The sequence below is a fragment of the Oxyura jamaicensis genome, chromosome 3 (genome assembly GCF_011077185.1).
Source record: "Oxyura jamaicensis isolate SHBP4307 breed ruddy duck chromosome 3, BPBGC_Ojam_1.0, whole genome shotgun sequence".
Lineage (NCBI taxonomy): Eukaryota > Metazoa > Chordata > Aves > Anseriformes > Anatidae > Oxyura > Oxyura jamaicensis.
Window position 1 is genome coordinate 522,974 of NC_048895.1, and position 26,241 is coordinate 549,214.

A 26,241-nucleotide genomic window follows, 5' to 3' on the forward strand; every position below is an offset into this window, starting at 1 on the left:
CCTTAATGAGGTTCAATAAAATGAATGATTACACATCAATCACAATTAGAGAAACCTGTAAGATGAGCTGAATTATCGTGGCAACAAGTCATAAAACACGGGAGTACAACCCAGCAGGCTCTGCAAAACCTAATAAAGAAAACGTTTCTGGCTTAAAACAGTTATTCTGGATTTGAACAATTCTTACCCATTGACATGCTCGGTGCTTTAACTAAGAGGGTTATACCGTCTTTCTCTCACATCTGCATAATTGATGAGCCATAGAAAAGTGCATGGGAGGACAGCACTGAAAGGGTTAGCAGAAAGAAGGCAAACAGGGCAATGCTTTGAAAAATAACTGGCTATGGAAATGAAGGGAGCAGGAATCTTTTGTTGCACATTAAATACATTATTGAAAATAAAGACACCAATGTGTCTTTTTATCTTAATAGTGAAATGAAGATGTCAAACATCAGGTACACAGGCTGCTTAAAACCAGTACAATTTGAAAGCAATCTGCAGCTAGCTGGAAAACCGTAGTCGAGGTTATTCAAAACTGTTAGGTGTGGGTGCAGCTGCTATTTCTTCAGTGCCAAGCCTTTAAAGTAACAGGGAGTTTTATTTAACAGTTATGGACAGAAAGCAGATTACAGCCTTTTCTGTGTCTTACCACTGGGCCTGCACATGGGAAATGGCACTGTCAGAGCCTCAAGTGTCCCAGCAGGGACAGACGGTGGCAGCGGTGACAGGAAGGTGCTAGGACGGGGACAGAAATTAATTGTGAGTGAAGGAGTTCACTTGTGATGTGCCAAGTCTCCAAACATCAGCTTCAGTGCTTGTTCCACGAAAGAACACGCACAGTTCTCTACTTTTGTCATTTTTCCGGTACTCATATACCTCCACCACCTTAACCGTGTTGGTCTGGCAGGCACAATGCTGAAATACTCCAGAAGTCAGCTTCCAATAGCAGGGAGCTCACTAGAATGACAGGTATGGCACCAAGTCAGGTAAGAGCTTTCAGACTGAGAGAAAAGAAAAATGCATGTGAGTTTGGGGTTATTTTCTTTATGTTAACCAGGTCACTTTCAGGCTGATGCATTTTAGGTGTCAATGCTTTGCAGTAATGAACAGCTGAGCGAACGCCAAGCCTGTTTCAGTGATAGCGCTAACATTTCTAAGTGAAAGCACTGCTGCTGAAACAGCACTACTTTGTCCAGCTGGAAGGCGAGCAGGGGAATGCCTACAAATTCCTGTTTAGGAAGCCAACAAATCGTAGACCAGAAAGGTTTTATAAGATCACCCACATTGTTATGCAGGCTAAAATGAACGAGATGGATAATCCTAAACCAATACCAATAAATCTAGCTGTTCAGCAGAAGGTATTGGATCTAAAAAAAATGGTTAAGTCCAATTTAGAGACAGTATTAAAAAGCAGAAAATGAACTGTGGGTTGTGTTTTTTGTTTTTTGTTTTGTTTTGTTTGTTTGTTTGTTTTCCAGAAAATGCCATGTTTACTAGATACTTCCTTAGTATTACATTTAAGTAATTATTATAAAGCCATCTGCTCCTATACATACACAAGAACACAATCTTACTCTGAAATAAATGCAAAAAGATGATACTGAGAAAAGAAAATATTCAAGCTGAATAAGCCAGCCCATGAACCAAGCATTAAATGGTATCTTTCGCCCATTCCTCTCCCTTGCTGTCTCCAAGCTTTTGTCCCCAACCTAATAAAGATGTCTCCAGTAACAAGATATTCCAAAACTTCTTCAAGTGCATGTAGAAGGAAAAAATCTTTCTTCTTTAAGGTATGAAGTAGGATTACAGTGATACCCATTAAAATAGCTTTTGTGTAATAGCCATTGACATTATGTATGTCCTCATCTTAATATTAGATTCACAGAAGCCCTGGACCAGCCAGGCTGCATGCAGGCCAGGAGGGGATCTAGCCTCACCTCCTTCTCAGAGTGTGGCCACACTGAATTCGGAAACTCACTTTTACTTAGAGAAAAACAAAGCAATTTAAAAAAATCAAAGCTACACTTAAAACATCTCTCCCATTGAGAAAACTATGACTCGACTTTTGAAGGAAGTGATTGCATCATGTATGGCTGATGAAGAACATATACTGAAGTCAGGTTTTATCTAAAAATGAAAAAGAGGAAAAGTTTGAAAAAAATGAGTTAGAAATACCTTGGAGATTGCACCTTTGCACTAATGGAAGTGCCTGTGTAGTCAGGCACGTGCCCAAGAAGAGGCCCACATGTGTGAAGCATCCCCACGCCCTTCCACAACCCGTGGAAGTGCACACGCATGGCTCAGGGCCCGGGGAGCTGCCCTGCAGGATGGAAACCAGAGCTCCCGGGGTTGGCACCCAGACTTTGGGAGCAGCGAGCAATCGTGCGTCTCAGTGGGGCTGTGATGAGCCCCAGGCATACGGTCAGGCATATACGGTCAGGGGCAGGCTGGCACACGGTCACCTGCCCCTCTGCAGCTCCCGGTGTCCCCCAGCTAAGAGCCACTTCTCCTTACAGGCCTCACCCAGCACAAGTGCCAGCCCTGCTGAGCCAGGCCCAGAGGCTCCCTGCAGCACGATGCCCGCTCCCGAGGAGCCTGAGCGGCCAAGATCCTGCCACCTCCATATTGTATCTCACATCCTTTGTTCTTTTGTTGTGATGGAGGAGCGTGGGGCTTCCTGCCACTCTGCCCCGCTCAGCCCCACATGCACTTCCATCGTGCTTTGTGCCTTGCAACAGAAGTGGAGGAACCCGAGCTTTTCACTCTCCTCTAACGAGTCTTCTCATGACCTATATAATTTCACTTTCACTCAGAGCACCCATGTACCATGTGACGAGTATGTGCTTTAGTTTTCTCTTATTTTTGCAGTTTAATTTGATGATCACGCTTTAAAAATTAAGACACATCCTTTTAATCTAAATTACTCAGGGTAATTCCACGTAATTTTATTAAAATGTAGAAATGATTGCTGTACGTTCTGCACAAAGGAATTAGTCTGGAAGGCTAAGAACAAGCATCAGTGATAACAGCAGCTCCCTCTAGTTGGAAAGAATGTTATTTTTCTCCCCGAAGAACTGGTATACAGGAAAGATAGCCAGATATTAAAAGCTTTTTACCATAAGTAGCTAGTTAATTTGCATTGTAGAATATGATCGCTGCAGACCCACTAACAACATTGCTTTGATTCTTTCTAAAATGAAAATGACTTTTTATCCTCTGTGCTGACTTCAGACTACTTTTCTAATATGTAACTGCCAAAGAATAAAAAAAAAAAAACAACAACAAAAAAAAACATTTCACTGAAAATCTACTTTGGAACAAAAAGAAACAAAACCACCCATATGTTAGAAAAGTGCTTTGAAAACAGTATTTTACAGAAATTCAAAATAACCGTTAGTACTTGCATGTGCTTTAAATAAATATAGGGTTTCATTTATTGATCCAGAAGCCACCTCCTTACATTTCCAAGGCTTTGAAACTAAAAGAGGAGGCTTTTTAGCCCGAGGGGTTAAAAGTGTGGGTGTGGAAGTGGGCTTTTGTTAGAAAAATTAGCAATGCTATGAGTCATTGTGCATTAGCGGCAGAATAGTTTTGCATCTTGTATGAATCCAGACACCATATGCCATGCGAGGGCCTGCTACTTTATGCAGTGCCGCTGCTGACGGGCGGCCACGTGGGCATCCCCAGCGGAAAGGCTGTCTGTGCGCGGCGGCGGGCGCAGGAACCCGGTGATCCAGACACGCTGGACATTGTCGTGAGCAGCAGGAACAGCTGGTAAGCTAGCGGAGCTCGCTGAGCGAGCAAAGCCAGCGCGCCGCAGAGCCGGCGCCCAGCCAGCATGCTAATGAGCATGCACAAAGCCCCCGTGGCACAGTCCGCGCAGCCCGGTCGCTGGCTGGACTTGCTGCCTGAGAGCTCAGGGCCATCAGGACACACCTCGGGGTGTCCACAACACTCTGGCCAGAGCCATGGCTGCATGGCAGCCCAGGCCAGGCGAGACTGGAGGCACACACTTTGTCCATGCGAGCATCGCACAGCTCAAGCTGAATGCAAAATCTGTTCAGATAATACTGCCTTTTTATTTTTCCTCCTCCACCTGCAACAAAAGCCAAAGAAAAATAACCCAAGGAATCCAAAGCACAAATAAGCGCGTGGGAGCAAGTTTCTAAAAGATGCATCAGAGGTCTCAGCTACAGAAATCCTAATGAAGTTAACAGGGGCAGAAGAGCAAAGCCATCACAAGCTGTTTTGAAAACACCACGAACACAAAACTGTTAATCTGTCTGGTGTATGCCTGAAAAAAAAACACAACTTTGAATAAAGTAGTTAGTGTTAGCCTGAACACATCCATTCTGGCTTGCATCACCACTGTGAAGAGACACACCATAAACATGGGTTAGGTGCTACCTAACGCTACGGAAAGCAGTGTGCAGCAGGCGCTCGCACCCCTGCACATCTCTCTTGAGCTCACGCCTGGCTGCCAGAGGCATGGTTACCAGCTCAGTTGTACACAACACTACACCACACTAATCTCTACTTGCTATGCAACTTAAATCACAGCCAGATTCCACTGCAGGTAGGGCACTCACAAAACTGCACCTCAGACAGAATTGCTTTAGTTTTTATGGGGAACAACAGAAACAAAATTATGCTTGGGAACATCCGAGAGCTGTGCGGTGCTTCCACACCTGCATGTGGAGAAACTTGACTTCCAGCCACCTGAAGGGCAGCAGCAGGACACAAACCCTTCTGCACAACTCTTGTTTGATCCGGCGTCTATGACACTGGAGTTTAAAGCAACGCTTAGAACAAAACCCCAGCTTCTTGCAAAATTATCCATGTACAAACAAAATGACTTCTTTATTCAATTTCTTCATCAGTAACAGGAGTATCATCGAAAGCAGCAGCTTCTCCATGACGGCAGAGGAGATTCAGGATTCAAATTCCCAATTCCAAATCCTGACCTGCTGCTTCTATTCTATACACTGTACAGTTTCCAGCATGATCATGACTTTCTAGTCTCTAGCAGGGGCTGAAGTAGCATAGCTGTGTATTTTAATAAGCTTGTTTTCAATTAGTGTGTGTGTACATCATTCAATGAACCCAGAATTGCCTTTTTTTTCCTGTTTCTGACAGATCACACACTGAATTCACTTTTCATTTAAAAAAACATTACATTCATGGTTACTTAAACACAGGCTCTTTTTTAGGACTATTCGTTAAGTCACTTAGCAAATAAAAGCTTTTAAAACTGCTGGGGTTTATTTACTTCTACTGAAGAGAGACCAGCTCCAGCAGGAGCAGTAGCTAGTGCCGCTTCAAACCCTGTTACAGAATTAGCCTGCGACTATCTTAGCAGCCCTCAGTGATCTGTACAGCTTCCAGCTGTGGAGAAGAATAATGATGCTCTCTATGTTACAGCAGAAAAATGAATTGTATTGTTAACAGGAAATTACAGACATCCAAAAAGGTGGGAAGACTCAGGGTCACTGGCCTGATAATATTTTTGGAGGGGCAAGAGGTATTTTATCACACAAAATAACTCAAAACCCTGACAATAATTTCTGCAGCCATCTGTGGGGAAAGGACTAGCTGAGAGCAATGAAAGATGAGAATCTGTCTGGAAGGTCGGGTGAGCTGCCACAGTCGTTAGGATTACAGGCTGAGCAATCTCTGAAGCAGGAATGACAGACACCACCAGGGGAGCCAGGATGGCACAACTTCCTGTTGCCACACAAGTTCCACAAATAAATGATGGACTGTGCTTTCTTAGCCTGCCTAGAGCTCCACTCACTTTTTATCAACCATTTATACGTGGTGCAAGCTTCACTGCTGCCTGCTTTTCTCCTGGAAAATGGTGAAGATAACAGGCCAATAACAGAGGTGCATATGCAAGATAGTGTGTTCCAAGGGAACATGAGCAGAGACAGGTATATACAGATTTGTGCACAAAAATACAGAAACTTAAAACCATTGTGTCCACACGCCATCAGGGAGCATGTGAAGTTTGGATCTGCAGAAGCATTATGCGCTTTTTAGATATTCACAAGTGGGATGCAGTAGATTTCTCTGCAAGTCTATGAAGAGCACGATGAATATGAGCTGAAGGGCCGCCTCCACAATCCCATGTAATGCCACCTAAAAGCTTTGCCACGCATGACTTATTATAGGCTGCAGCAGATTAGAGGCATCGATCGCTGCCTGGCGAAGGTTCTGACTGCAAGGAAGGGAAAGCAGCCGCAGAGGCAGGGGCCCGGCCATCGATTGGCTGCCGCGGGAGCTGTGCCACACACCAGAGGCCAGCACTGCCCTGCGTCACCCATGCAGCCTCCGAGGCGCTTGCCAGCATCCCATGGGTGGCATCGCACGCTGCTGCCTGGTGCTCGCCCCGCCATGCCAGGGCTGGTTTCAGCAACACAACTGCTGGAGAGGCAGCAGACAGGCAGCTCTCCTCAGAGAAAGCAGCAGAGGAGCATGTGAGCCACAACTCATCGTTTCGGCAGAAAACTGTCAGATGCTATGTCATAAATTGTCACAGCTCATGTGACACAAGCTTTAGAATTTCATAGTCATTTCTAACAGCATCCATATAGCCCAAGGGCACAACTTCTTTGGATGAAAGAAGGGGACCAAATTACGAACTCTTCTCCAAAAAGAGTAACAGGCTTTCCATTTTGCTTGCAGTGCAATTGAGCACCCCCTTTATAATCAGAATACAATTCTAAATGCAAGCTCAGAAAAATACATTTTGAAAAGTACCCGAAGACACTTTTTCAGGCATCTTGCTTTACGTGCACCTACAAAATGTGACAGACATTCACATGACTGGCTCAATCACAGCAAATATTTTTTTTTTAGTCTCCAGTTAAACATGCAAGCAGATCAATTGCCCTATGTTAAGCTAATCATAAATCAGTTTAAAGCAACAAAATCAATTCATTCTGAATTCAATGTTGATAATCTTTGCTTAATCTTGATTCCAGACATGACATATTAACATATAGTAGATATGTTCATATCTTTATACAATGTAATGAATTAAAGATATGTGTTTTTTTTATTTTATTTTATATCTTTTTTTTTAATCCTAGTGGGCTACTTGCTTCGTATAGGTAAGCTGGCATGCCATATTCAACACACAGAGCGTAAAATTTTATGACTTATGCATGTACTGGATTACCTCTCCGAATTAAGGGCTGTTTTCTCCTGGCCCACATGCTTGCAAATCTTAAACAGGGAAATGGTGACATCCAGTGCTCAGATACTACGTAAAGCATATGCATCCTCATAGTGTTTTTTGTTTCTTTTAATGCAGACACACTCAGCATCTAGTGCACAGACGCACTGACAGAGATGTTGCAACAAAGCACTGTGAATGTCCAAGACAAACCCGTGAAGAATTGAAAACTCAGTATCAGATTTTCCTCTTGGACTGAACAGCAACAAAAACTGCAATCAACTTTGGAAACAATTCTTCAGCCTGCAACTGTGGTAGTATTTTTTTTTCTTGCCAGACTAAGCATATTTGGATCAGCCCTTACAGAATTCTATTTATTTTAATGAAAGAAAGGCAGAAGCAGCACAGCTTATATGAGAGATTACTGTGAGGATTACATCTCCAAGCACACTTGGACAGCTACCTGAAACATTATTTTGACAGTGTAAAGAACAGCAGAGTGATTGATGGTTGGCGTGTCCCACCTGCCATGAGATATTTCTTCTTCCCCTAAAGAGCATCACAGCACTGTACTCTAATCAAGATGCTATAAAAGACTGCAAAAATACACAATAATCAAAAGGCAGAATAAGAAAAATAAAATTCCATAAGACCAAACCAATTTATCCTAAGAGTGAGGATGCTTAAAAAGATAGTTTTACAGTAAACATGTTAATTCTAAAACCCCGAGAGGCACTAAATCACCATCTACCCATTTAGAGGAAAATAAATGTAGCTTAAATTGCTAAGAAAATATTTCAAAGACTACAAGACATCAGTGAAGAGTATGGTTAAAATCAAATGGTGCATGCACACAGGGACATTTCATACTTTCCAGCAGGTTCCTCGCAAAGATTAGGTTGAACCTGAGGCAACGTCTCAGACATGTTAGAATCTCTTCTGCTTTTCTTCCAGCTCAGTGAGAGCAAGCAGGACTGCAAGTACAATAGTTATCTGGGGGGGGGGGGGGGGAACAACAGCAATAAAACACCATGGATGTTTTTTAAAACACGTGGATGTTCACTCATGTTGTTATTATGAAATGTGTGAGATGATAAAGAATAAGCAACCTGGTTCATAAGTAAAGCCTGAGAGTGACTAAAAAAGCTCTAAAAAGAACAGTGTAATTCAATGAGCAAGGAAATTACTCCATTTTGCAAGACAATCTGGATTCAGGAAAATCAAAATTGCTTTTCCCTGTGTGTTCTAAGGGGATCTTTTTGTGCAGACATCACTACTACCAGATTCCAAAATATTTGTGGAGCAGTAAATTATGGACCAGCCACCAAAGTGCCTGACACCTGCAGGTTTAGTTACATTTCCACATTCAGTGATTTGCTTGCACCTGAGCTTTGAGACTATCAGCTTGAACAGCAGCTGTAAATCAGACCCAAAATAAAGTCTTGGGGACAAACCATGTTTTTTCCCCCCAGTATTTATCTTTACAGATAAGACCAGCTCTCAAAGATGTGTATTACTATATACACTGCAGCTTAGGGCAACTGGGACTCCAGAATGGACCAACGTTGAAAAATCCTTTTCCAACACACAACTAATGTTATATTAACTGGAAGAAAGCATAAAGATACAATTTTTTAAGTATATCATTCCCCATATCATTTTAAGTATATCATATCCCTAACATTTTTGGAAACATTCCATACTACTGGAACCAGAGCAGACGCTTGCTCAGGGGTCCTGCTCAACAGGCCCCTTGCTGAGTGCAAACAGCTGGTTACTGCTCTCCAGCTTTGGCTGCCCAAGCAGTTGGCCTTCCACCTCCACCATGCCCTCTCTTACGAAATACAGACCACACCCAGCTTCCCCCTGCAGCCTGAGGGACCGATGTGGTGTTTTTCAGTGGCGCTGGTTCCGCTCCCCCCAGCAAGCTGTGCTTCCCTCCCCTCCTCTGGCCCAAACAGCCACCCTCATCTTCCCCCGACACCTCACCTGTCCCCTGTGAGCTCTCTACCTGCTAGGAGCTCTGAAATCCTGTCAGGCCTTGTAATTGTGAAACAGAAGGAACAAAACAGAAGTCCAGACATTCATGGGTGCAATCTGCCAAGCCAGCACATGTGAAACACTTTGGCTCGGCCAATCCTACTCCTCTGTCAGGGGCCTGTGACAGAAGTGGTTTGCAAAAAGAAATGGGAAGAACTGGAGAAATTATTGTTGCCCACAAGCATAAGGGGAAAGCCATGTTAGCAGTGATCAAAGTAGCTAGGAAGGGTGACTTAACATTGCAATTCCTCCACAGAGTGCTGCAGGTCGAGGTGGAACAAGGCTGGCGTTGAGGTGCCCCACAAGCAGCAGGCCGGCAGCACCTCCAGTTGCAGCTGGCAGGTCTCAAATTACTCGCAGCGGGGTACCTGTGCCCTTGCTCTGCTCTGACACCAATCACACACACAAAGCAAGACAGGATCTGGATATTTTGAGGCAGACTGCATACAAAGAAATGGGATTTTTTCCCAGCTCGATGCATATTTTCAAAGACATAAGTCACTAAAATATCCCACTTTACATTTGTTCAAGAGCTACGTTTAGGGAGTTCTGAACAAAAGCTGTTGCACAGCTGTGAAGAAAAACACCTGCTTATTGGAGGAGACACACAACAATTTGTTATTTTATTCACATGCAGATGTATTTTACACTGCATCACATATTCTACACACAGTCCATGGATCCATGATTTCCTCCTTTGTGTCCAGTTCCAGTTGCCAAAGTCTTACAAATGGACTGGTTTTCATCCTCGATCTTATCGCCTAAAGCCTTCTGCTTATAGACTGGCCTTACTCTTACAGACCAAGATTAGCAGCCTCTGCTTTAAGTGGGCTCTGTAAGAGGAACTTCAGTTTCTGCAGAGGCAATTGTTTGTCTGGGAGATTTGTAGTTTCCTCCTTTCCCCGTCAAACAATAAGGTGCCTTTAACAAGCTCAAAAACTTGCATTAATATATACGTTATCATACAATAATTTTAGAAAGTTTAAGACTTACTCTTTTGCGTTCTCGTGTAATTTGAAGCCCCCTTATTGTTTGTGATTTCCATAAAACACACAGGCATATTTAAAATTACAATTATTGCCTGAAAAGCAGACTGGTAAGGCTGCTGAAACACATTACCTCGCACTTAACAGTTACTTAAGGACGGTGAGAGCACCAATTAGTACAGTCTGCGGCCGCTCAGTCTCAATACTTCAGTGCACCAAGAATGGACGTGCTCCTGAAAAAATGATTATTTTGGACATACACTAATGTACAATCATCCATTAACATGTAAACATTACAGCAGTTGCAGAGAAAACTGAGCTTTAACCACTCCAAAGACAACTCAGCTATGTGTAAGTGCCCTGCTTTTGCTTCGGTGCAATGCCATCACATGCCATTTGATGTACACAAAGAACGTGTAGCCAGAACAGCTTTAAACTAAGATTTAAATATGGTTAATTATTTTTTAATGAATATTTCTCTTGGCCTAATGAGTGTCTTAAAACAGAAGCAGTTACTTGAACACAAAAATTGGATTAAAAAACCTTGTGTGTTCTGTCATAGTTACATTTCTCATTTTCAGAGGTATTCCTAACATTAAAATGTATTTGGGTACGACAGCGGAATTTGTGTCATCATGACCAAAGGATTACAGTGCAAAGCGAGATTCTCCGGTGGCTCTGCGATCCTGGTCCCCATGGAAACCGGACTCAGATATTGTCCTCTGCTCGCTGGAGCACCCAGCTCGGCAGCCTTTTGTGCCTGATGAGATTTCTTCCACAACCTTCCAGCAACAGACCCTACAGCTTCCTCCTGACTCTTTCCTAATTGAGATGCAAATTAATCTCTGTGGCTGATTACACTTCCCTCAAAGCCCCTGACAAGTGCAGCTGTAACCGGAGTTTGCAGACTTTCTAACAAGTGACTTCAGCTGTCACCACTTGCACGCCGCTGCCAGCGCCCAGCAGCATGCGACCCCGTGCAGCGCTCCTGCGGGTCACAACACTTCTCCCACCCGGGAACCAGGGCAGTGGAACATGAGCGCTTTGCTTTACAGTGAAGCTTCCACGGGTGCCCAGTAAACTAGTCCCTCTTCCCCCCGCTTCTTTTTATTACTGCCCTGTGATTTCCCTTGGATTTGTCAATGTTTTATTACTGTTGAGCCATTTACACCAGACGAAGTGTTCATTCAATTCCTAACCATGCTGGAATTGAGAAAAAAATTACCTACTAACCCTTATTACGAATGTTGACTTGTAAAATGCCCTGTACGACAAACAGCAGTGGAAGACTCCCTGGCTCTGCTTCAACACAAGCGTTTCTGTGCTCATCCGAACTGCAGATATGTCTCGTGCTGCCAAACAGCATCCTTCCTTTTTCCAGGATTATTGCTTTTTATTTCTCCCTTCCATTCAAATATTTTGAGTTATTTCACCTTTGAGTTATTTTCACTCCCAGTATGACAAAGTTAGTAAAGTCCTTTATTTACCTTTTAACATGTTCGGGCTGCTCTTCTCTTGTTCTCCAAATAACAGCTAGCAAAGCCACCACCAGGGAGAAAAGTCACACTGAGCTTGCACGCTTTGCGGGCTACAAAGCAGTGTTACTGCAATGGACAGCTTCAAATACCTCCTATCCATAAATTTACATGCCAATTTCTGGCTCATTAAGAATTTTAGTATATCTTTGTGTTTATAGGGAATAATTACTGTTGACCTTTTCTATTCAAAAAAGTTTAATTTTCTACAATAAAAGTTATGGATGTCTTTCTCTCCTACTCCAGTGTCATCCTGATGGGACCTTCCCACCCCATTATCTGTGTCCAGTTTCAGAAGTTTCTCAGTTCTCTTTCATCTATCAAATGGAGATGTAGCAGTAGATCCACAAGAGATACCACTGGTACAAAAGCAGACACAAAAAAGGAAAACAGGAGTCAGAGGAGAGATACAGGTTTAGCTCGACCCCAAACATATGCTGAAAAGTGGTATGTGCTGCCACATCTGTGCTGCTCATGTTTCAACGGGGACAACGAAGGACCCAGAAAGGGACCCTGTAGGTAAGTGGGAGCACAGCAGGTGGGTGCAAGCTGCCTGCTCGCAAAACACTGAAAGCCAAAAGATGAGCAGGATGCAGAAATCTGAGGACTCGTCTGGGGAGCTCGGTGGTGGAATTACAGCAAGAGGCAATAGTGACACTTCATTCTTGTCAGTGCTGGTTTTTACATTAATTTTACTACACTATTTCATTATTACACATTGACTTTACCAGCAGAGGGATTAAGTTAAATTCCACATAGAATTTTAGTAATTAGCTAGATTGTTCTCATTAAACAAAAGTGGAAAACCTGGCAAGTTTTGAATCATCTGTTAGGTATTGCCATGATTTTGCAATTGATGTACTGCACTCAACTGCTTACGCAACAACCACCAACTGGCTTTGTTTTGTGTATAAAATGAGTAAACAATGAAGTTAATCAAACACAAATCTATTTAACTACAATGTTACTTTTAAATTCCGAGGACTCTTGAAAAGTATACTGAATAAAATTCAGCCTTATTTAAAAGAAGAGCATTTTGAAAATACTGTATTTACAAATGTGTCTCAAACTAACTAATCAATATTATTTCAAAGATCAAAACATTTATGAACTCTTCCTAAACCTCATACTATTAGAAAAATCCTCAAATCAAAAGCTCCCCAAAGAAAACACAGTACAGTAAGTGTTGTTCCGGAGAAAAGTGGTAAGATTTACAAAACAAGCAATAAACCATTTCTAGCATAATCATGGCATTATGAGAAAAACCATAAAAAATGTGAAACCCAGTAATAATGCTATTAGTCTGCACATCATGTAAGAATAAAAGTTTATCCTACAATTTCTGTAGGAGAAAAGCATACCGTCTAGTTATCTCCCATCAACTGTTAGAAAATCTGTTCTGAAAATTTCCAGTTACAGAAATGGCTTGAATAAGACTGGAATTAGGGAACTCAAACATCCATATGATAGGCCAAATCCCATCTGTCTTGTTAATGTAATGAGTCCAAGCAAAGTCAACTGGACTACTTTCTTGAATAAGATAAGAACACAATTGAGCTCTGTGTATTAGCCTAATATACACCGTAGATAACTTTTATTGGCATGAAAGAAAATTGATTATCACTACTTACGGTTCAAAGTATCAATATTAAGTCCAAGTCCACTATCAGCAAGATTGTCTGCAACCTCTAGTGAGAACATTCTTGTAATGTTATGATTTTTTTTAAAAACAGTGGATGGCAACTGGGTGTGAATGACTCTTAAGAACATTGAGATTGACACGAAGAAAGCTTTGACCTTTCTAGGAAGTATTTTCATTAAAGCTTACCTCTTAGTAGCAGGATATTCAGAAGTAAGAACCCTACCACGGGGAACTTTGCATCATCAGCAGGAAAGGATACAAGCTCTGGTAGAGCGGGATGAGTGACTTGACAGCTCTGCTGGCATTGATGCACGTGGCACATATAAGGCTTGGCAGAAGCTTTGCAGTCACAATGGCTCCATCAAAGAGAGGACCAAAAAATGGCACCTGTAGACCCCAAAATAAAAACAACGTGAAGTTGAGCCAAAGGAGGCTGTGGAGCACTGGAACAAATTCCACAGTGAGAAACGGAAACAACACACCCGATGCCCACAGGGTTTTCACAGCAAGGCACCTGCTGCTTGAGAAAGGTAAGAGGCAAGGGGGGGAAAATTTCACACTTCCCATCTCTAGGCAAAAGACTAGTAAACTATTTTGCCAGGCTGCATTATGACCACATTGTTTTACATACTGACACTTCTAGTGTGATATTAATCCCATTTTTTTTAAGCATTTAACCTTCAATAACTATCACCAGTATGTTTGATGTGCATATGTACATGGCATATTTAATGAGGTAAGCATGAGGTCATTATATACATTAACAAAATTTGCCAATGAATTTGAAGTTGATGCTCCATTTGGAGCAGATACTTAGAGAGGTTTTCTGTCTTACATCTCAACGTGAGACCCTGACTCACTGGCTGAGTTTGGGGTCTACAGGCAGGAGTTTTTGCAAAGAAGTATTTGCTTCAGATAATCCTCTATAAACTCCTCCCGTGGACTTCTCTAAAGGAAGGAAAAAAAAAAAAAAAAAAAAAAAAAAAAGAAGAGCTGATCCAAGATAATGAGCTTCATGGAAAGCAGGGGAGATGGCACCTGTAAGCAAAGCTTGCACACAGGCGAACAGGTCCGTCCAGGATACAGCATCAAGATGTTAGAACTCTGTTACTGCAGGGTTACCTCCAGAGGAACCCTCCACATAACGTCATTTGGTGGCATATGGCTCTTCAGACAAAGGCTACGTTAGGTAAAAGAGACCCACACACTTTATAAAAGTGAAATCTGCAGTGAGGAACATATAACAGGCTTTGCCATGTCAGAAGCAGAGACAATCTTAACAATTAACTGTATAGTAAATTTCAGCATTGACAAATAGTCAAACTCACTTCCCTATCACAAACTCAAAATGAAAAAAAACAAACAAAAAAACAGAAGCTAGCAGCAATTAACAATATTTAAGCTGTGGATTTTTCCATCTGTACAGGGGCTTATCACATAAATAAATACCCTCTATTATTCTTCTGCAACTGCTTGTGGGTGACTGTGACAGTCATTCAATAAATGGACAAAGAGAATAATATAAATCCCCTGCATCTAGGGAATTCCTCTAATTAGAAGTGGCAATGAATTACAGGAGAAATTTGGATTTAATATAACATCTGCAAATGACAGCTGTCTTTTCACAGTTATTTTATCATTCCTTTACTTAAAATAACGAACTCCCCCTCAAAAAAAGGACTAATGTAAAATGTTTCCATAGTATTTTTCTTCTCTTTTCTTTTTTTTTAATGCTAGCATTACTAACTAGCCAGCTGGAAAGGAAGGTGACAAGAAGAAAATCTATGCCACAAAAGTGATAATGTTCTAGAGCATCAAGTTTCTGCAGTTTAAGCAATAACATTTCTAAGTGAAATTTTTAACACACACTCTTACCTTTCAAATGTTGACAAAAAGAAAAAGAAATGTAAAACTACATTTTTATATAAGTACAAATAAGCCTGTGAAGTACATATTAGTATTAAAACTATACCACATGCAAATGTTAAATATTCTAAGTCACATTAGCACTTACATTTGTTACCGCACAAAGAAATTCATTCCCAGTCATTTCGGCCAGCAAGCTTGGCTTACAGGACGTTGTTACACTATTTCAGAAACACCTGGAGTCTAGGGAGCGTGGCAGATTGTCTTAACCCAGGATTACTCAATTTATATACTGAAAGTATATACAAAGTGTGTTTATTTTATACACCATTTATTTGCATAAAATTTTTAAACATCTTTCAATGGGCACTCTGCAGCAAATTTTTCAAAAAATATCTCCAATGTGACAGACTTCTTTAAGCAAAAAGTTCAATAGTGTTTTCTCTCACACTCCAAGAAACTGCAAAAAAACTTTACTGCAAAAAAACTGTTCGAACTAAGAAGTAGGCTCATTTGAGCTGAATCCCAAAACTTGGGCATGCTCCTTTGCTGCTCATGGGTGCGTGTGCCTGCTCCCAGGGAGGGCCTGGGGAGCCCTGCGCAAGCTGGCTCGTCCCCAGCCATAACACTGCCAGTCCAGGTAATGGAAAGGCAACAAAAAGAGGGGTGTGGAACAGTTGTGAAGTCTATTACTTACCCTGCATGTGATTATTTTGTAAAATACGGAACTTTCAGGAAATGTGGAAACATGCTTTTTCTCAAGAAGAAAACTGAATTATTTAAATGACTGTGTCCTAGTCACATACTTTGTCAAAATTAAGTATTTTTCACAAACCAAAGTTGGCCTACACTGTCTGATAGGAAAAGAAAGCAATGAAGCAGACGATAGAGGTGACTTTGAGTGTGAATGGTTTTACGTTAGCAAAGCAAGACAAGCGTAACCCACGTGAAACCAGAACCAAGAACAGATCCATCAGGGTCATTAAAGTCAATGGGATGCCGCGTACCGTCAGTCTCCATCTGTACAGCGCTGGTCTTAACGAGGGAGCACGAAGGGACAGAGGAAGTGAATTCATAGGACCACGCTCCCCTGTCAGTACTTTTCCGTAAGCCAGTATTTAAACAGCCATTTGACGAAAACAGGGTTTCAAACGGTTACAAAAAAAATCAGTAGGGATAGACAGGAATGAATTTGAAAAAGAAAAAAGAAGTCAAGGGAAATTACTCCCCCCCCAGCTACTCCAAATGTCAGTGCAAGTTATCCATGAACCAGAAATTAATATTCACCACATTGCAAACACCTGCTTCATTACAATTTCCAAGAAAAAAAAAATAATTATTTTTGTTGCACACAGTAAAAGTAGGCAAGGTTAAATAAACCTTTTGAGCACAAAGACTTCACTTCTATAGCAAGCAGCACTAGTTAAAAGACTGGGGAATGGGTAAATTATTGTACCAAATGGCTGAGAATTAATCTCTGATGACTAGCTGCAATCTAACGAGGCATCTGTGTCCCAGGGAACCCACAGTATGTCCCTGGCGGTATGTGCACTGTGTAGAGTCTGCCTGGCATTCTTTGTCCTCTTTTGCAGGCAGCTTTTCGTCTCATTGTTCAGAATATCCTCATGCATCTGTGACGCGTGGAATGCATTCACACTAACAGACTTACTATTGTCTTCCCTCAGAAGCTTTGTCGAGCAAAGACTGCATCACGGTTCCTGATAATTATATTGCTTAATTAATCAAGACAAAAAAAATTTGCAAATCATTGCCCGGTTGCCAAGCAGGGAGATAAAAAATGAAAACAATACAAGCTGAAGCAATATAACAAAAGTAACAGCTATCTGATCAGAAATTCTTATATAATGAAGCTATTAATGCTAAATCGGTTAATGTTAACATTGCTCCAGGTGTCTCTACTTAGATGCAAACAAAAAGGCTAACATTATGTATATAAAAGGCCAAATGTTGCCATGGATTCTGTAACCTGATAGAGAGGACAGCCTTTTCATTTGATTAGGGAATGCAATTTAAATACCAGGGACCGAAGCCAAACAACAGACATTTCTTTCTGCAAGCCTCTTTCATTCACCCTGGGGTCAGTAGCTGGTGAACAAAAGGTCAGCCACACTTGCCCTGGAAATGTCTGGATTAATTTTATTACATTGTAATGGTTTGTACTTCAAATGTAGGGATAACACTAAATTTCCAGTTAGCTATTATTCTTTCTGCCAGTTGGGTATTTTTGACTAATATACAAAATGACATAGCTGTTCTCTGGTTGATTCATAGAATTTTCAAGCATGTTAATAGAGCTAAACTCTAATCTTCCTTACGGAAGGCTAAAAGCTAAAAATCTCAAGAAGTAAACTGCAGAGCTCACCATCAAGTGTAAGGGGGGGAAACAAACAAACAAACAAACAAACAAAACACTTTCAAAACATTAAAAAAAAAAATCAAGTTTGAAATGTCTAGTCTGATTAATATATAATAGATCCCATCGTTCACAACTCCAAAAATATCATATACAGCTGGTAAATATGTCACCTGGTGAATGCATTTTTTCACAGCTGGTTATTTTCTTGAACAAATACTGTCCCCCATAAAAGGGAAACAGAATTTATAGTATATATATAGTATATATAGCATACTATATATATATAGTATAGTATATATATACTATATATAGTATATATATATAGTATATATATAGTATATATATATAGTATATATATAGTATATATATATACTATATATATACTATATATAGTATATATACTATATATATACCAGACAAATATATACACCAAAAACCCAAAATCCATTATTTGAAAAAAAATCTCAAAATTTGGTCGTATGACAATTAATTAAACAGCAAATAATAAAACTCAAATACTTTGTTTGATGTAAGGATATCCACTGCCTATACCATCCCATTGAGTCAGATGAGGATGAGGGTCTCGAAAACATGCAAGGTAATGCCCAGTGCTATATGTACAACAGTTGATAATTCTTATGGGGTGAATCAGTAGCAAATGAGTAGCTTAAATCTTTATTACTTTGCTTCTCTTGGCTCACACTGGAAATTCATCATGATTTTAAGCTGTTTGTACCATAACGTCTATTGGTTTAGAAATTGGAAATGTTTCTTTAGGCACTAAGAATAATATAACATGAATTAGTAGTCATTTCAATTTCTGTTCACATTTCTATGTTTAAAACAAAAACTCGTTGCTCAGTATGCTTTTAAACTGAGGACAGCATATATATAGTATTTGCTGGGAGAAAAAAAAAAATGTAACATTGAGCTTTATTTAAGCCATGAAACTGTTGGTCACATGTGCAGCACATATAATAGACCCAATACAGCAGACAAAACATACCTCTGGTTTCTTCATTATCTCTATGAAAAACATGTGATTCTTCATTGGATAAATAACAATTAAAACATCTCCAAAATCTGTTGGTATAATGCCCCTGCGGTAGTTCCTCGTGTGTTCAGACCAGACGATGTGAACCTCATCATTTCCCAAGTGACGAAGCTGCAACAGCAAATTGGCTCTTTATTAATCAGAGTGATAACAACAGTTTATGAGAGGTCATGGCTTACAAATTGAATTACAATGCTCAATACTACAAATATTTCATTACAGAAAAAAGTTAAAATATTGTTTTTCTCCAGTTACTCATGAAATAATCAGCTAAATAATTTGCTTCATTCAGAACACATTGTTATGTGATGGCTTAATTAAGTAATTATCAAATCAGCCATTAACATGGTATGTAAATGTACATTACCTACAATAATTTAAGGTGGAAATCTGAGTTACTAGAACAAAATGTTAGGCAGCAAACATCGTATGTCAGTTACAATAATGCAGCTGTCACAGAAATGTGAAATGCCTTGACTCTGGATGTCAAGAAACTTTCCATCACGGACCATTCTTTCTCTGTTTACTATATTACAAATGTTTCCTTGAGGTCTCCATATCTGGTGAGGAAGACTCCTCTTTTCTTTGAAAATGGAAGCAAAATATTTTGGACAGTGTGAATTACAGAAGAATGGGCAATACTGGGGAAGTTACTTTATTTGGAGCAGATGGATCAGTTATAAGTAAGACATACCCAAGATACATCTAAAGATCTGTGTTTGCTTTGTTATATGGGAGGAACTGGAGGTGATCTAACAGATGGTACAAAGTATTTGTCAATCATGTACAAGCTATGCACAGTAGTTTCAACTGTAAGTTTTAAAGTTAAAATTTAATCCACATGCAGAATGCCAGACTAATGCATAAAGAGAGTTTAAGTCCCACTTAAACCTTAAAAGACAACCACCCCTAGTTTGGTGCTAGACCCTGAACAATGTGGACAATAGACCTAACAAAGAAGCCAAAATGTAGCTCTGCTTCCTGCATTGTCTCTGTTAAAAAAACAAAAACAAACAAACAAAACAAAACAAAACACAAAACAAAACAAAACAAAACAAAACAAAAAAAACATTGGTAAATAATCTCTAGGGACCTCATATCAACTGGTATTATACCAAAGAATATTCCCTCTTCAGAAGCAGGTAGCAAGCAGGTAGCATCTTTAAAAGTAAAGAATTTAAATCCTACAAGGTTGGTTGAATGGCAAACTGTATCCTAGTTGTAAGAGAAATGCGGAAAACTGTGAACCGTTAACAGGAATCAGAAAGTTAAAAATAAGCCTTTTGCCTATACTTTGTACTCTATCAGAGTAAAATGAAGCTACATTCAAAGTAGGATTGAGATTCTCAGTTTGTTTTAAATGAAATAAAAATACAGAGTTGTATTTCGTTTAAAGCTATACATAAAAGCCATTTTTGAAGAAAATGCAGTCTGTACTTACAAGAAATTTGGAAACATTAACAATACTTATATTAGAGCATGTAGAAAGTTGGTATAAAAAACTGTTCTCATGGTCATCTGACTTCTATTTTATTACTCAGTAAAAAGTCACACCCAAGAAAATACTTATGCTGACAACATCACAGTGCAGACCAATACATACAAAGCCAGGTAGTAATTTAATTGAACATCAAAATCCTGACTTTGTTTTCACACTTGTATCTGAATAAGCAGACACAGCCAGGTCGCCTCAGAAATGATTAAAGCAAGAGGTGAGTTTGCTCTGACCAACTCTGCCTGGTGCTGGGGCTTTGCGTAGGAAAGTTATAGACTGCGAGCATTTGGCATGGCCGCTCCATGCCTGGATGAAGTTGAGCTGCAATTCTTGCGGAAGCTGGGAAGCCGGGACCTGGCTCGCGGCAGCAGTGCTCAGAGCAGGCCAGGCACAGGGCTCGCAAGCCATGCCCCACATTTGCTCAACGGAGTGGAGGCACCCAGCTCACCTTACAAAGGAGTGAGTACAGGCACTCGCTCTGTGGCATGAAGAAAGCCCACAACAGCTTTAGCAACCTCTGCTTAAAAAAAAAAAAAAAAAAAAGTAAATAAATATGAAAACAGATTTTTGCAAGGCTGTGCAGTTGCCCTGTTGCATAGGGAAATTCAAACTGAAGACAGTTCACTTGATTTACTACAAAAAGAAAACCAGGAAGAAAAGGATTGGTTCTGTCTTTCCTCATGGTGCCTTGGGAATGGTACATGGCATGTATAGCTACAGAAACAGAATTCAAAATAGGTCTCAATGCTGCTAAGAAACCCTTTTTAATTCACAACAAATTATTCTGCTAATAATTAAACACTTTTCATATTGAAAAATCCCCAGATACCTGTAGCACACCCCAGAGAACAAAATTCAGTAAACATGAAGTCAGCGCAACCTACACTTGTTTGAGACTGGAAGTGATGGCTCCAAGCCCAAAACCCTGCAAACCCTGTGTGATGATGAATTACTCTTTGCTATGAGTACCACCTCATCACATGCAGAGAACTGCTTTTAGAGCACAAGTTACTATCTCTTTGGTTTTAAACCAAACATCCCTAACCACTGCATTTATACAATGCAGTGCCACAAATGTACAATTGGCATCAACCAAAAGTATTTGTCCTTGCAAGATCATTCCAGCGATAAAAAACATCACAATAATCTTATCAGTGGCAGCACACCAGCTGCAGCTTCCTGGGTCACTTGTTCGCAGTGCTGGCTGTGGTGGCCTGGGCACCCCGATGAACATCACCAAGGTTTGCTCCACGGGCCAGAGCCCGGGTGCATGCTGGGCTCCCCATGCAGGTGGAAAGACAGAAACACTTGCATCCAAAAGCCCGAACCAACCAAAGAGTACGAAGCACATGCTAAAATCCTGGGGAACGAGGAGAGGCCTGAGTGCTCGAGTTTATCGCATCCGCGTGGTCCCTGTCCAAAGCTGGGCATTGCGCCGGTGCTGGTGCCTCGGGTGCACTGCCGGCCCAGGTGGCTGCAGGGCCCCGGGTGGCTGCAGCGCGTGGTGGCAAGGCAGTGCTCACAGTGCACACCTCGCGGCCTGACCCCTCTCCCTGCTAATTGCATTACAGAGCCAGCTGGCTCCAGAGAGGAGTCGTCTGTTTGACTGAAGAATTCCTGCTTGTGGGGAGGCACGGCTGCTACTTTCGCTAAGTAACAGTCGGGCCTGACATCCCCATTGTCTGGCTGACAGTGCGTCCATCCTAAAATCTAAGTTTTATTTGTAAATTAACCGAGAAACTTCCTGCCAGAACAGTGCTGCCTGGAGACTGATAATGTGTGCCTTTCATTCCCTTTCACTCTTACTGTATCACTGCCAATTTGTTTTTCTGCTGCTCGCCAGCCCTAGGCTATAAAAGCCTTGTAAGACATAAGTGCAATTATAGTCCTGGAGTCAAATGAATTGGACAAATCCAATAGCACAGCTCTGTCCCCACTTTGCAAACCCCTACAGCAGTTAGATTAGCTGCTAAAAATCTAATCTAGCTCTAGCTAACAAATTTCTGCAGCAAAGGAGCAAGAGTTCAGTATGGGGTTGCAACCAGATTTCTGAATTGAAAAAGTTCTGCTATGACAATGGGAGGAGATGGAATAAATCACTTGAAAATTTTGCAGCCCATTTTTAAACTGTTAGATGCAATTTAGTTAGAACAAGAAAGGGGACTGCAGGATGCTGTTACTATGATTGATTTTCGTTCTTGCCACAAGACATCCAGATAAAAAAAAATTAGAACCAATGATGCTGAACCCTACAGCAGCAAGAGATTATCAGTTGAATTTTGATTATTCCACAAGAAAGCATTTATTTCAAGCCTAAGTCTTATTTTGGACTGGTTTGTTGCGTTTTATTGTGTTTGCAGGGGGTTGTGTTTTGTTATTTTATTTTTTATTTTTTATTATTTTTTTTTTTTTGAGTGAACGATATAATATGTCAGTATATACTTTGTAAAAAGGAATACAAAGTGCAGATTACTACTGTATGGCACAAAAATAAGGGGCCAAACTCATCCTCACTGGAAGTGCACTTATTCTTGTGAATTTATACCAGGAATGAATTTATCGTCTTGTGTTCAGTAAAAATAAAGAAACATAATAACATATTTGAATAAAATTATTGCATCTGCTAAATTCCCCAGCCCACAGAATTTATGTCTGGCTGTACTACTTCCCTGGCCAGCAAGTGGTAAGACCTTCTGTCCAGGTCCAGAGTTTGTGAGCCAAGCAAACTGGTATTGAATGCTTTCTGTCTGTCCAGAGGCAAAACAAGCAGGGAAGAAAACACAGAAATGACAAAGATTTAGGAGATAAGGGGGATCTTAGAACTCAAATAGTATCCATGCAACCCTATCTGATGGAAGCATGAGGAAGGCAATAAAAAAAAGCTGTGACCCCCATCACACCCTGAAGGCAGCACAATGACATTTTCTCCTCCCAGCAATGTTGGTCTCTAACACCATATATTCCTTTTGCAGCAAAAATGGAAATGAAGCTGGTACTAACTGACAAGATTGCAACCTTCCTTCCTCTCACAGCTGCTATGAAAAAGAAGAATTAACCAAAAGAGGTAGTAGATAAATAATAATGTTTTTAACCATAGAACACCTGGATGTACTGCCTCATTAATCTGAGGTGAGGACTTCAGACCACCATACTCAGTGAGTAAGTAGAATTATTAAAATACTTGCAATGAAGTTGAGGGCTGCTGCGAACAAAGAAGAGGCTTTCACGGCTGGATGAATGACACACGACATTTTGTTTGAGCGTGGCTCTCTTAGCCAGGCATTGCACCGCTCATAAGTACAGTATCACCAGGTGGGGAAACAAATATATTTTCTTCTGCTTTAACAGTATGTCACAGACAGGCACACGTTTCTTTCCAAGCATGCACCAGTTGTGGCCTGCACACAGAGGAGCTGCCAAAATCAACATGGGTCTGTGGTGGACTGAGGGATTTTTCTGCTAAAGCATCAGTGCACTTGCCTTCGTGTATCTCAGTGTAAGGCCTCCTTGCAGCTAAGATTCACAAGTGAAAAATCAAGAAATGGACACTTTAGAGTTTACATTTACGGTGATAAGAGCTCTTAAACAAATATTGTCTTTAGAAATGGTTTGGATATACACTCAAATCACTGGTTTCAAATGAGGGCTGTTTCATCCGTCAGCATTGCCAAAGAATTAGAGAATTATCTATCTTCCAGAATTTTATGGTGCCTCTGACATGTGTCTTGCCCTCCACTGTTAGCTGCATTTACATGAAGTTTGTTAAGAAGTCTGTGCTAATTTGTACAGAAATACATGCTAAACCAACACATTACCAAACAGCTATGGCAAATCAAACAAAGCTTTTTTTGTGCAGAAACACAGCATCATGGAAGACTGTGCAACCCCCTGTTTACAGCAGGACCAGCTCTCAAGCTCCATTAGGTTGCTCAGAGCTTTGTCTTGCCTTACAGGAATACACAGTTTGATCCCTGCAGGGTTCCCATTCCTATAGTAGATTTAAGATTTTTTAAAGTCTTAAAGCAATTACTATGAGGTGTTTTCTGTGGATAATATGTACTGGAGCTGGCCTTGCTTTCTAACACTTCCTGACCCAGAGACTGGCAACTACTAAATGCTTTTGCTTTTTGTTTCTCATGAAGAAGAAATTCTCCCAGAGTAAATTTAGGGAAGACAATTAAATAGAATAATCAGACTCTCTCCATAGCTGTGTTAATTACTAGTATGTGTGGAAATTAGGAGAATTAGTAAAATAGACTGTTTGCAAGTAAAGCCCATTTTTCCCTGCATGGTGGGCTCTGTCAAACAGTGCCTTCTCTTTTCCAAGATAATTTATTACTCAACAGCTAGACAAGACATTTCACTGCTTTTGCTATGCTTCTGTAACCTACAGGAGCTATGACTTACAAGGGAAAATTAGGCTAAATGACTACAATTTGGCCAGGAAAAGTAAGACTGTGAAAAGCATGGTAGCAGTTCGCAAACACGAATAGATCTGCTGCAAAATGATCTGTGTGTATCCACCTGGGACAGGGTAAGAATAAATGGGCCTAAACTGAAGCAAAGTATAAGCCACAAAATATTTTCTCATGGCACAAAAAGTAAGGCATTGGAGTATGTTGCTGAGGGAATCTATAAAGCCTTCATCACGGGAGGTTTTTAACTAGCAGCTGGATAAACACTAGCCAGGAACAGTAAAATACAGATAGACCTACCTTGGTTCAGTGACAGAGACTATACAGCTTCTCAATACATATCACAGCTCTACCACTCTACCCTAAAATACTCCGATGACTCTTTTTTTTGCCCCCATAACTATGTAAATCCCCTAATAAGAAGATAATGAGTTGCATATTTGAAGACAAACATGTAATTATTATTATTATTATTTTTTTTTTTAAATGAGAGGCATTAGGAAAGAAAAAGAGGATCCAGCTTTACGATTAAATGCTGGGCAACTTTTTAGAAGTGGTAATCAGAAATTCCACCTTTTGAGTTCTAGGAAAAGCACATGCTATTTTGAAACTAACTGGAGAACAAATAAAATCATCTAGTGACATTTATAGATAATTTTCAGAGCACAATAGTATCACATGGTAGACTGGATGGCTGTGGTAGCATTATTAACGCACATTAACAACCTTGTAGGACAAGTTGCCAATCCTCATTAAAAAGGCAAAGATTTGGTATGCATCTAAAATCTTCGTTGACTAAGCAGCAGTTGGCAAGCACCATCATCTCAAATCACTTCTTGTTAGTAAAGACAAATGATTAAGTACTGATACCAACAAAATTTTGGGCTGGGTTCTGGCCATCTTTGAAGCAGAGTCTGCTTGTCACAATTGTGAATGACTGGATAATGGTTTTAAATATCAGCTGGCTGCTTTTGGTACTATGCTTGTCACTTCTCTTTCACTTCTTTTCTTTTCTGTTACACACTGGATGATTCATCTGTAAGGTTTTATTATGCTGCATTTGGTTGTTTTGTTCTACCATACTACAGCAGTTTTGGCAGGTAGACAACAAACAAATGAAATTATTGCTAATATTATTACTAATGGTGGTATTTGAGGCTACCATGGAAATGTTAATTGTGTTGCAGAATCCAGAATTTAGATGCCATTTAATTCAGATAATCTGGCTGCAGAGCACTAAGTGGCACAGAAAAGATGGCCTGCTAGGACCAGTTAGCATGGTCTGTTTTCAGTGTAAGCACAACACTACATCAAATGTTTTGAAATACACAGGAAATGATTTACCTTTTTGGTCAGTGAATCATCTGAATCTGATGGCATTCTTGTAGACACATGAAAAATGATTTCCACGGTAGAGGTAGCATAATAGGGTGCTGTTTGTCCAGTGCTGCCGTTGCGCTGCAGGCCGCCCATAAATCCACCATGTGTTGAGAGATCAACCTAAGTGATTGAAAGTCATAATTAGAAGAACCAGTCTTTCTTAAAGACTGACAAATAACCCTACTTATTGATAAATCAAGACCTGGCAAGTTTGTTAGCATCCCAGAGAAAGAGGAATCTTTCCATACAGGCTCGTGATCTTAGCGCTAGATCT

At 40.5% G+C, this 26,241-nt stretch overlaps 1 protein-coding gene across 3 annotated transcripts in view; it reads right to left on the reverse strand.

The window, feature by feature from the left end:
- Positions 1 to 26,241, reverse strand: part of RALGAPA2 (Ral GTPase activating protein catalytic subunit alpha 2) — a 136,111-nt gene that overhangs the window by 33,758 nt on the left and 76,112 nt on the right. For all 3 annotated transcript variants that reach the window (XM_035320495.1, XM_035320496.1, XM_035320497.1), the window contains 3 exons: positions 25,932 to 26,087; positions 18,630 to 18,788; positions 13,640 to 13,767 (listed from right to left, as the gene is read on the reverse strand). In XM_035320495.1, coding sequence (XP_035176386.1) covers positions 13,640 to 13,767; positions 18,630 to 18,788; positions 25,932 to 26,087 — 443 coding nt within the window. The remainder of the gene's footprint in view (positions 1 to 13,639; positions 13,768 to 18,629; positions 18,789 to 25,931; positions 26,088 to 26,241) is intronic.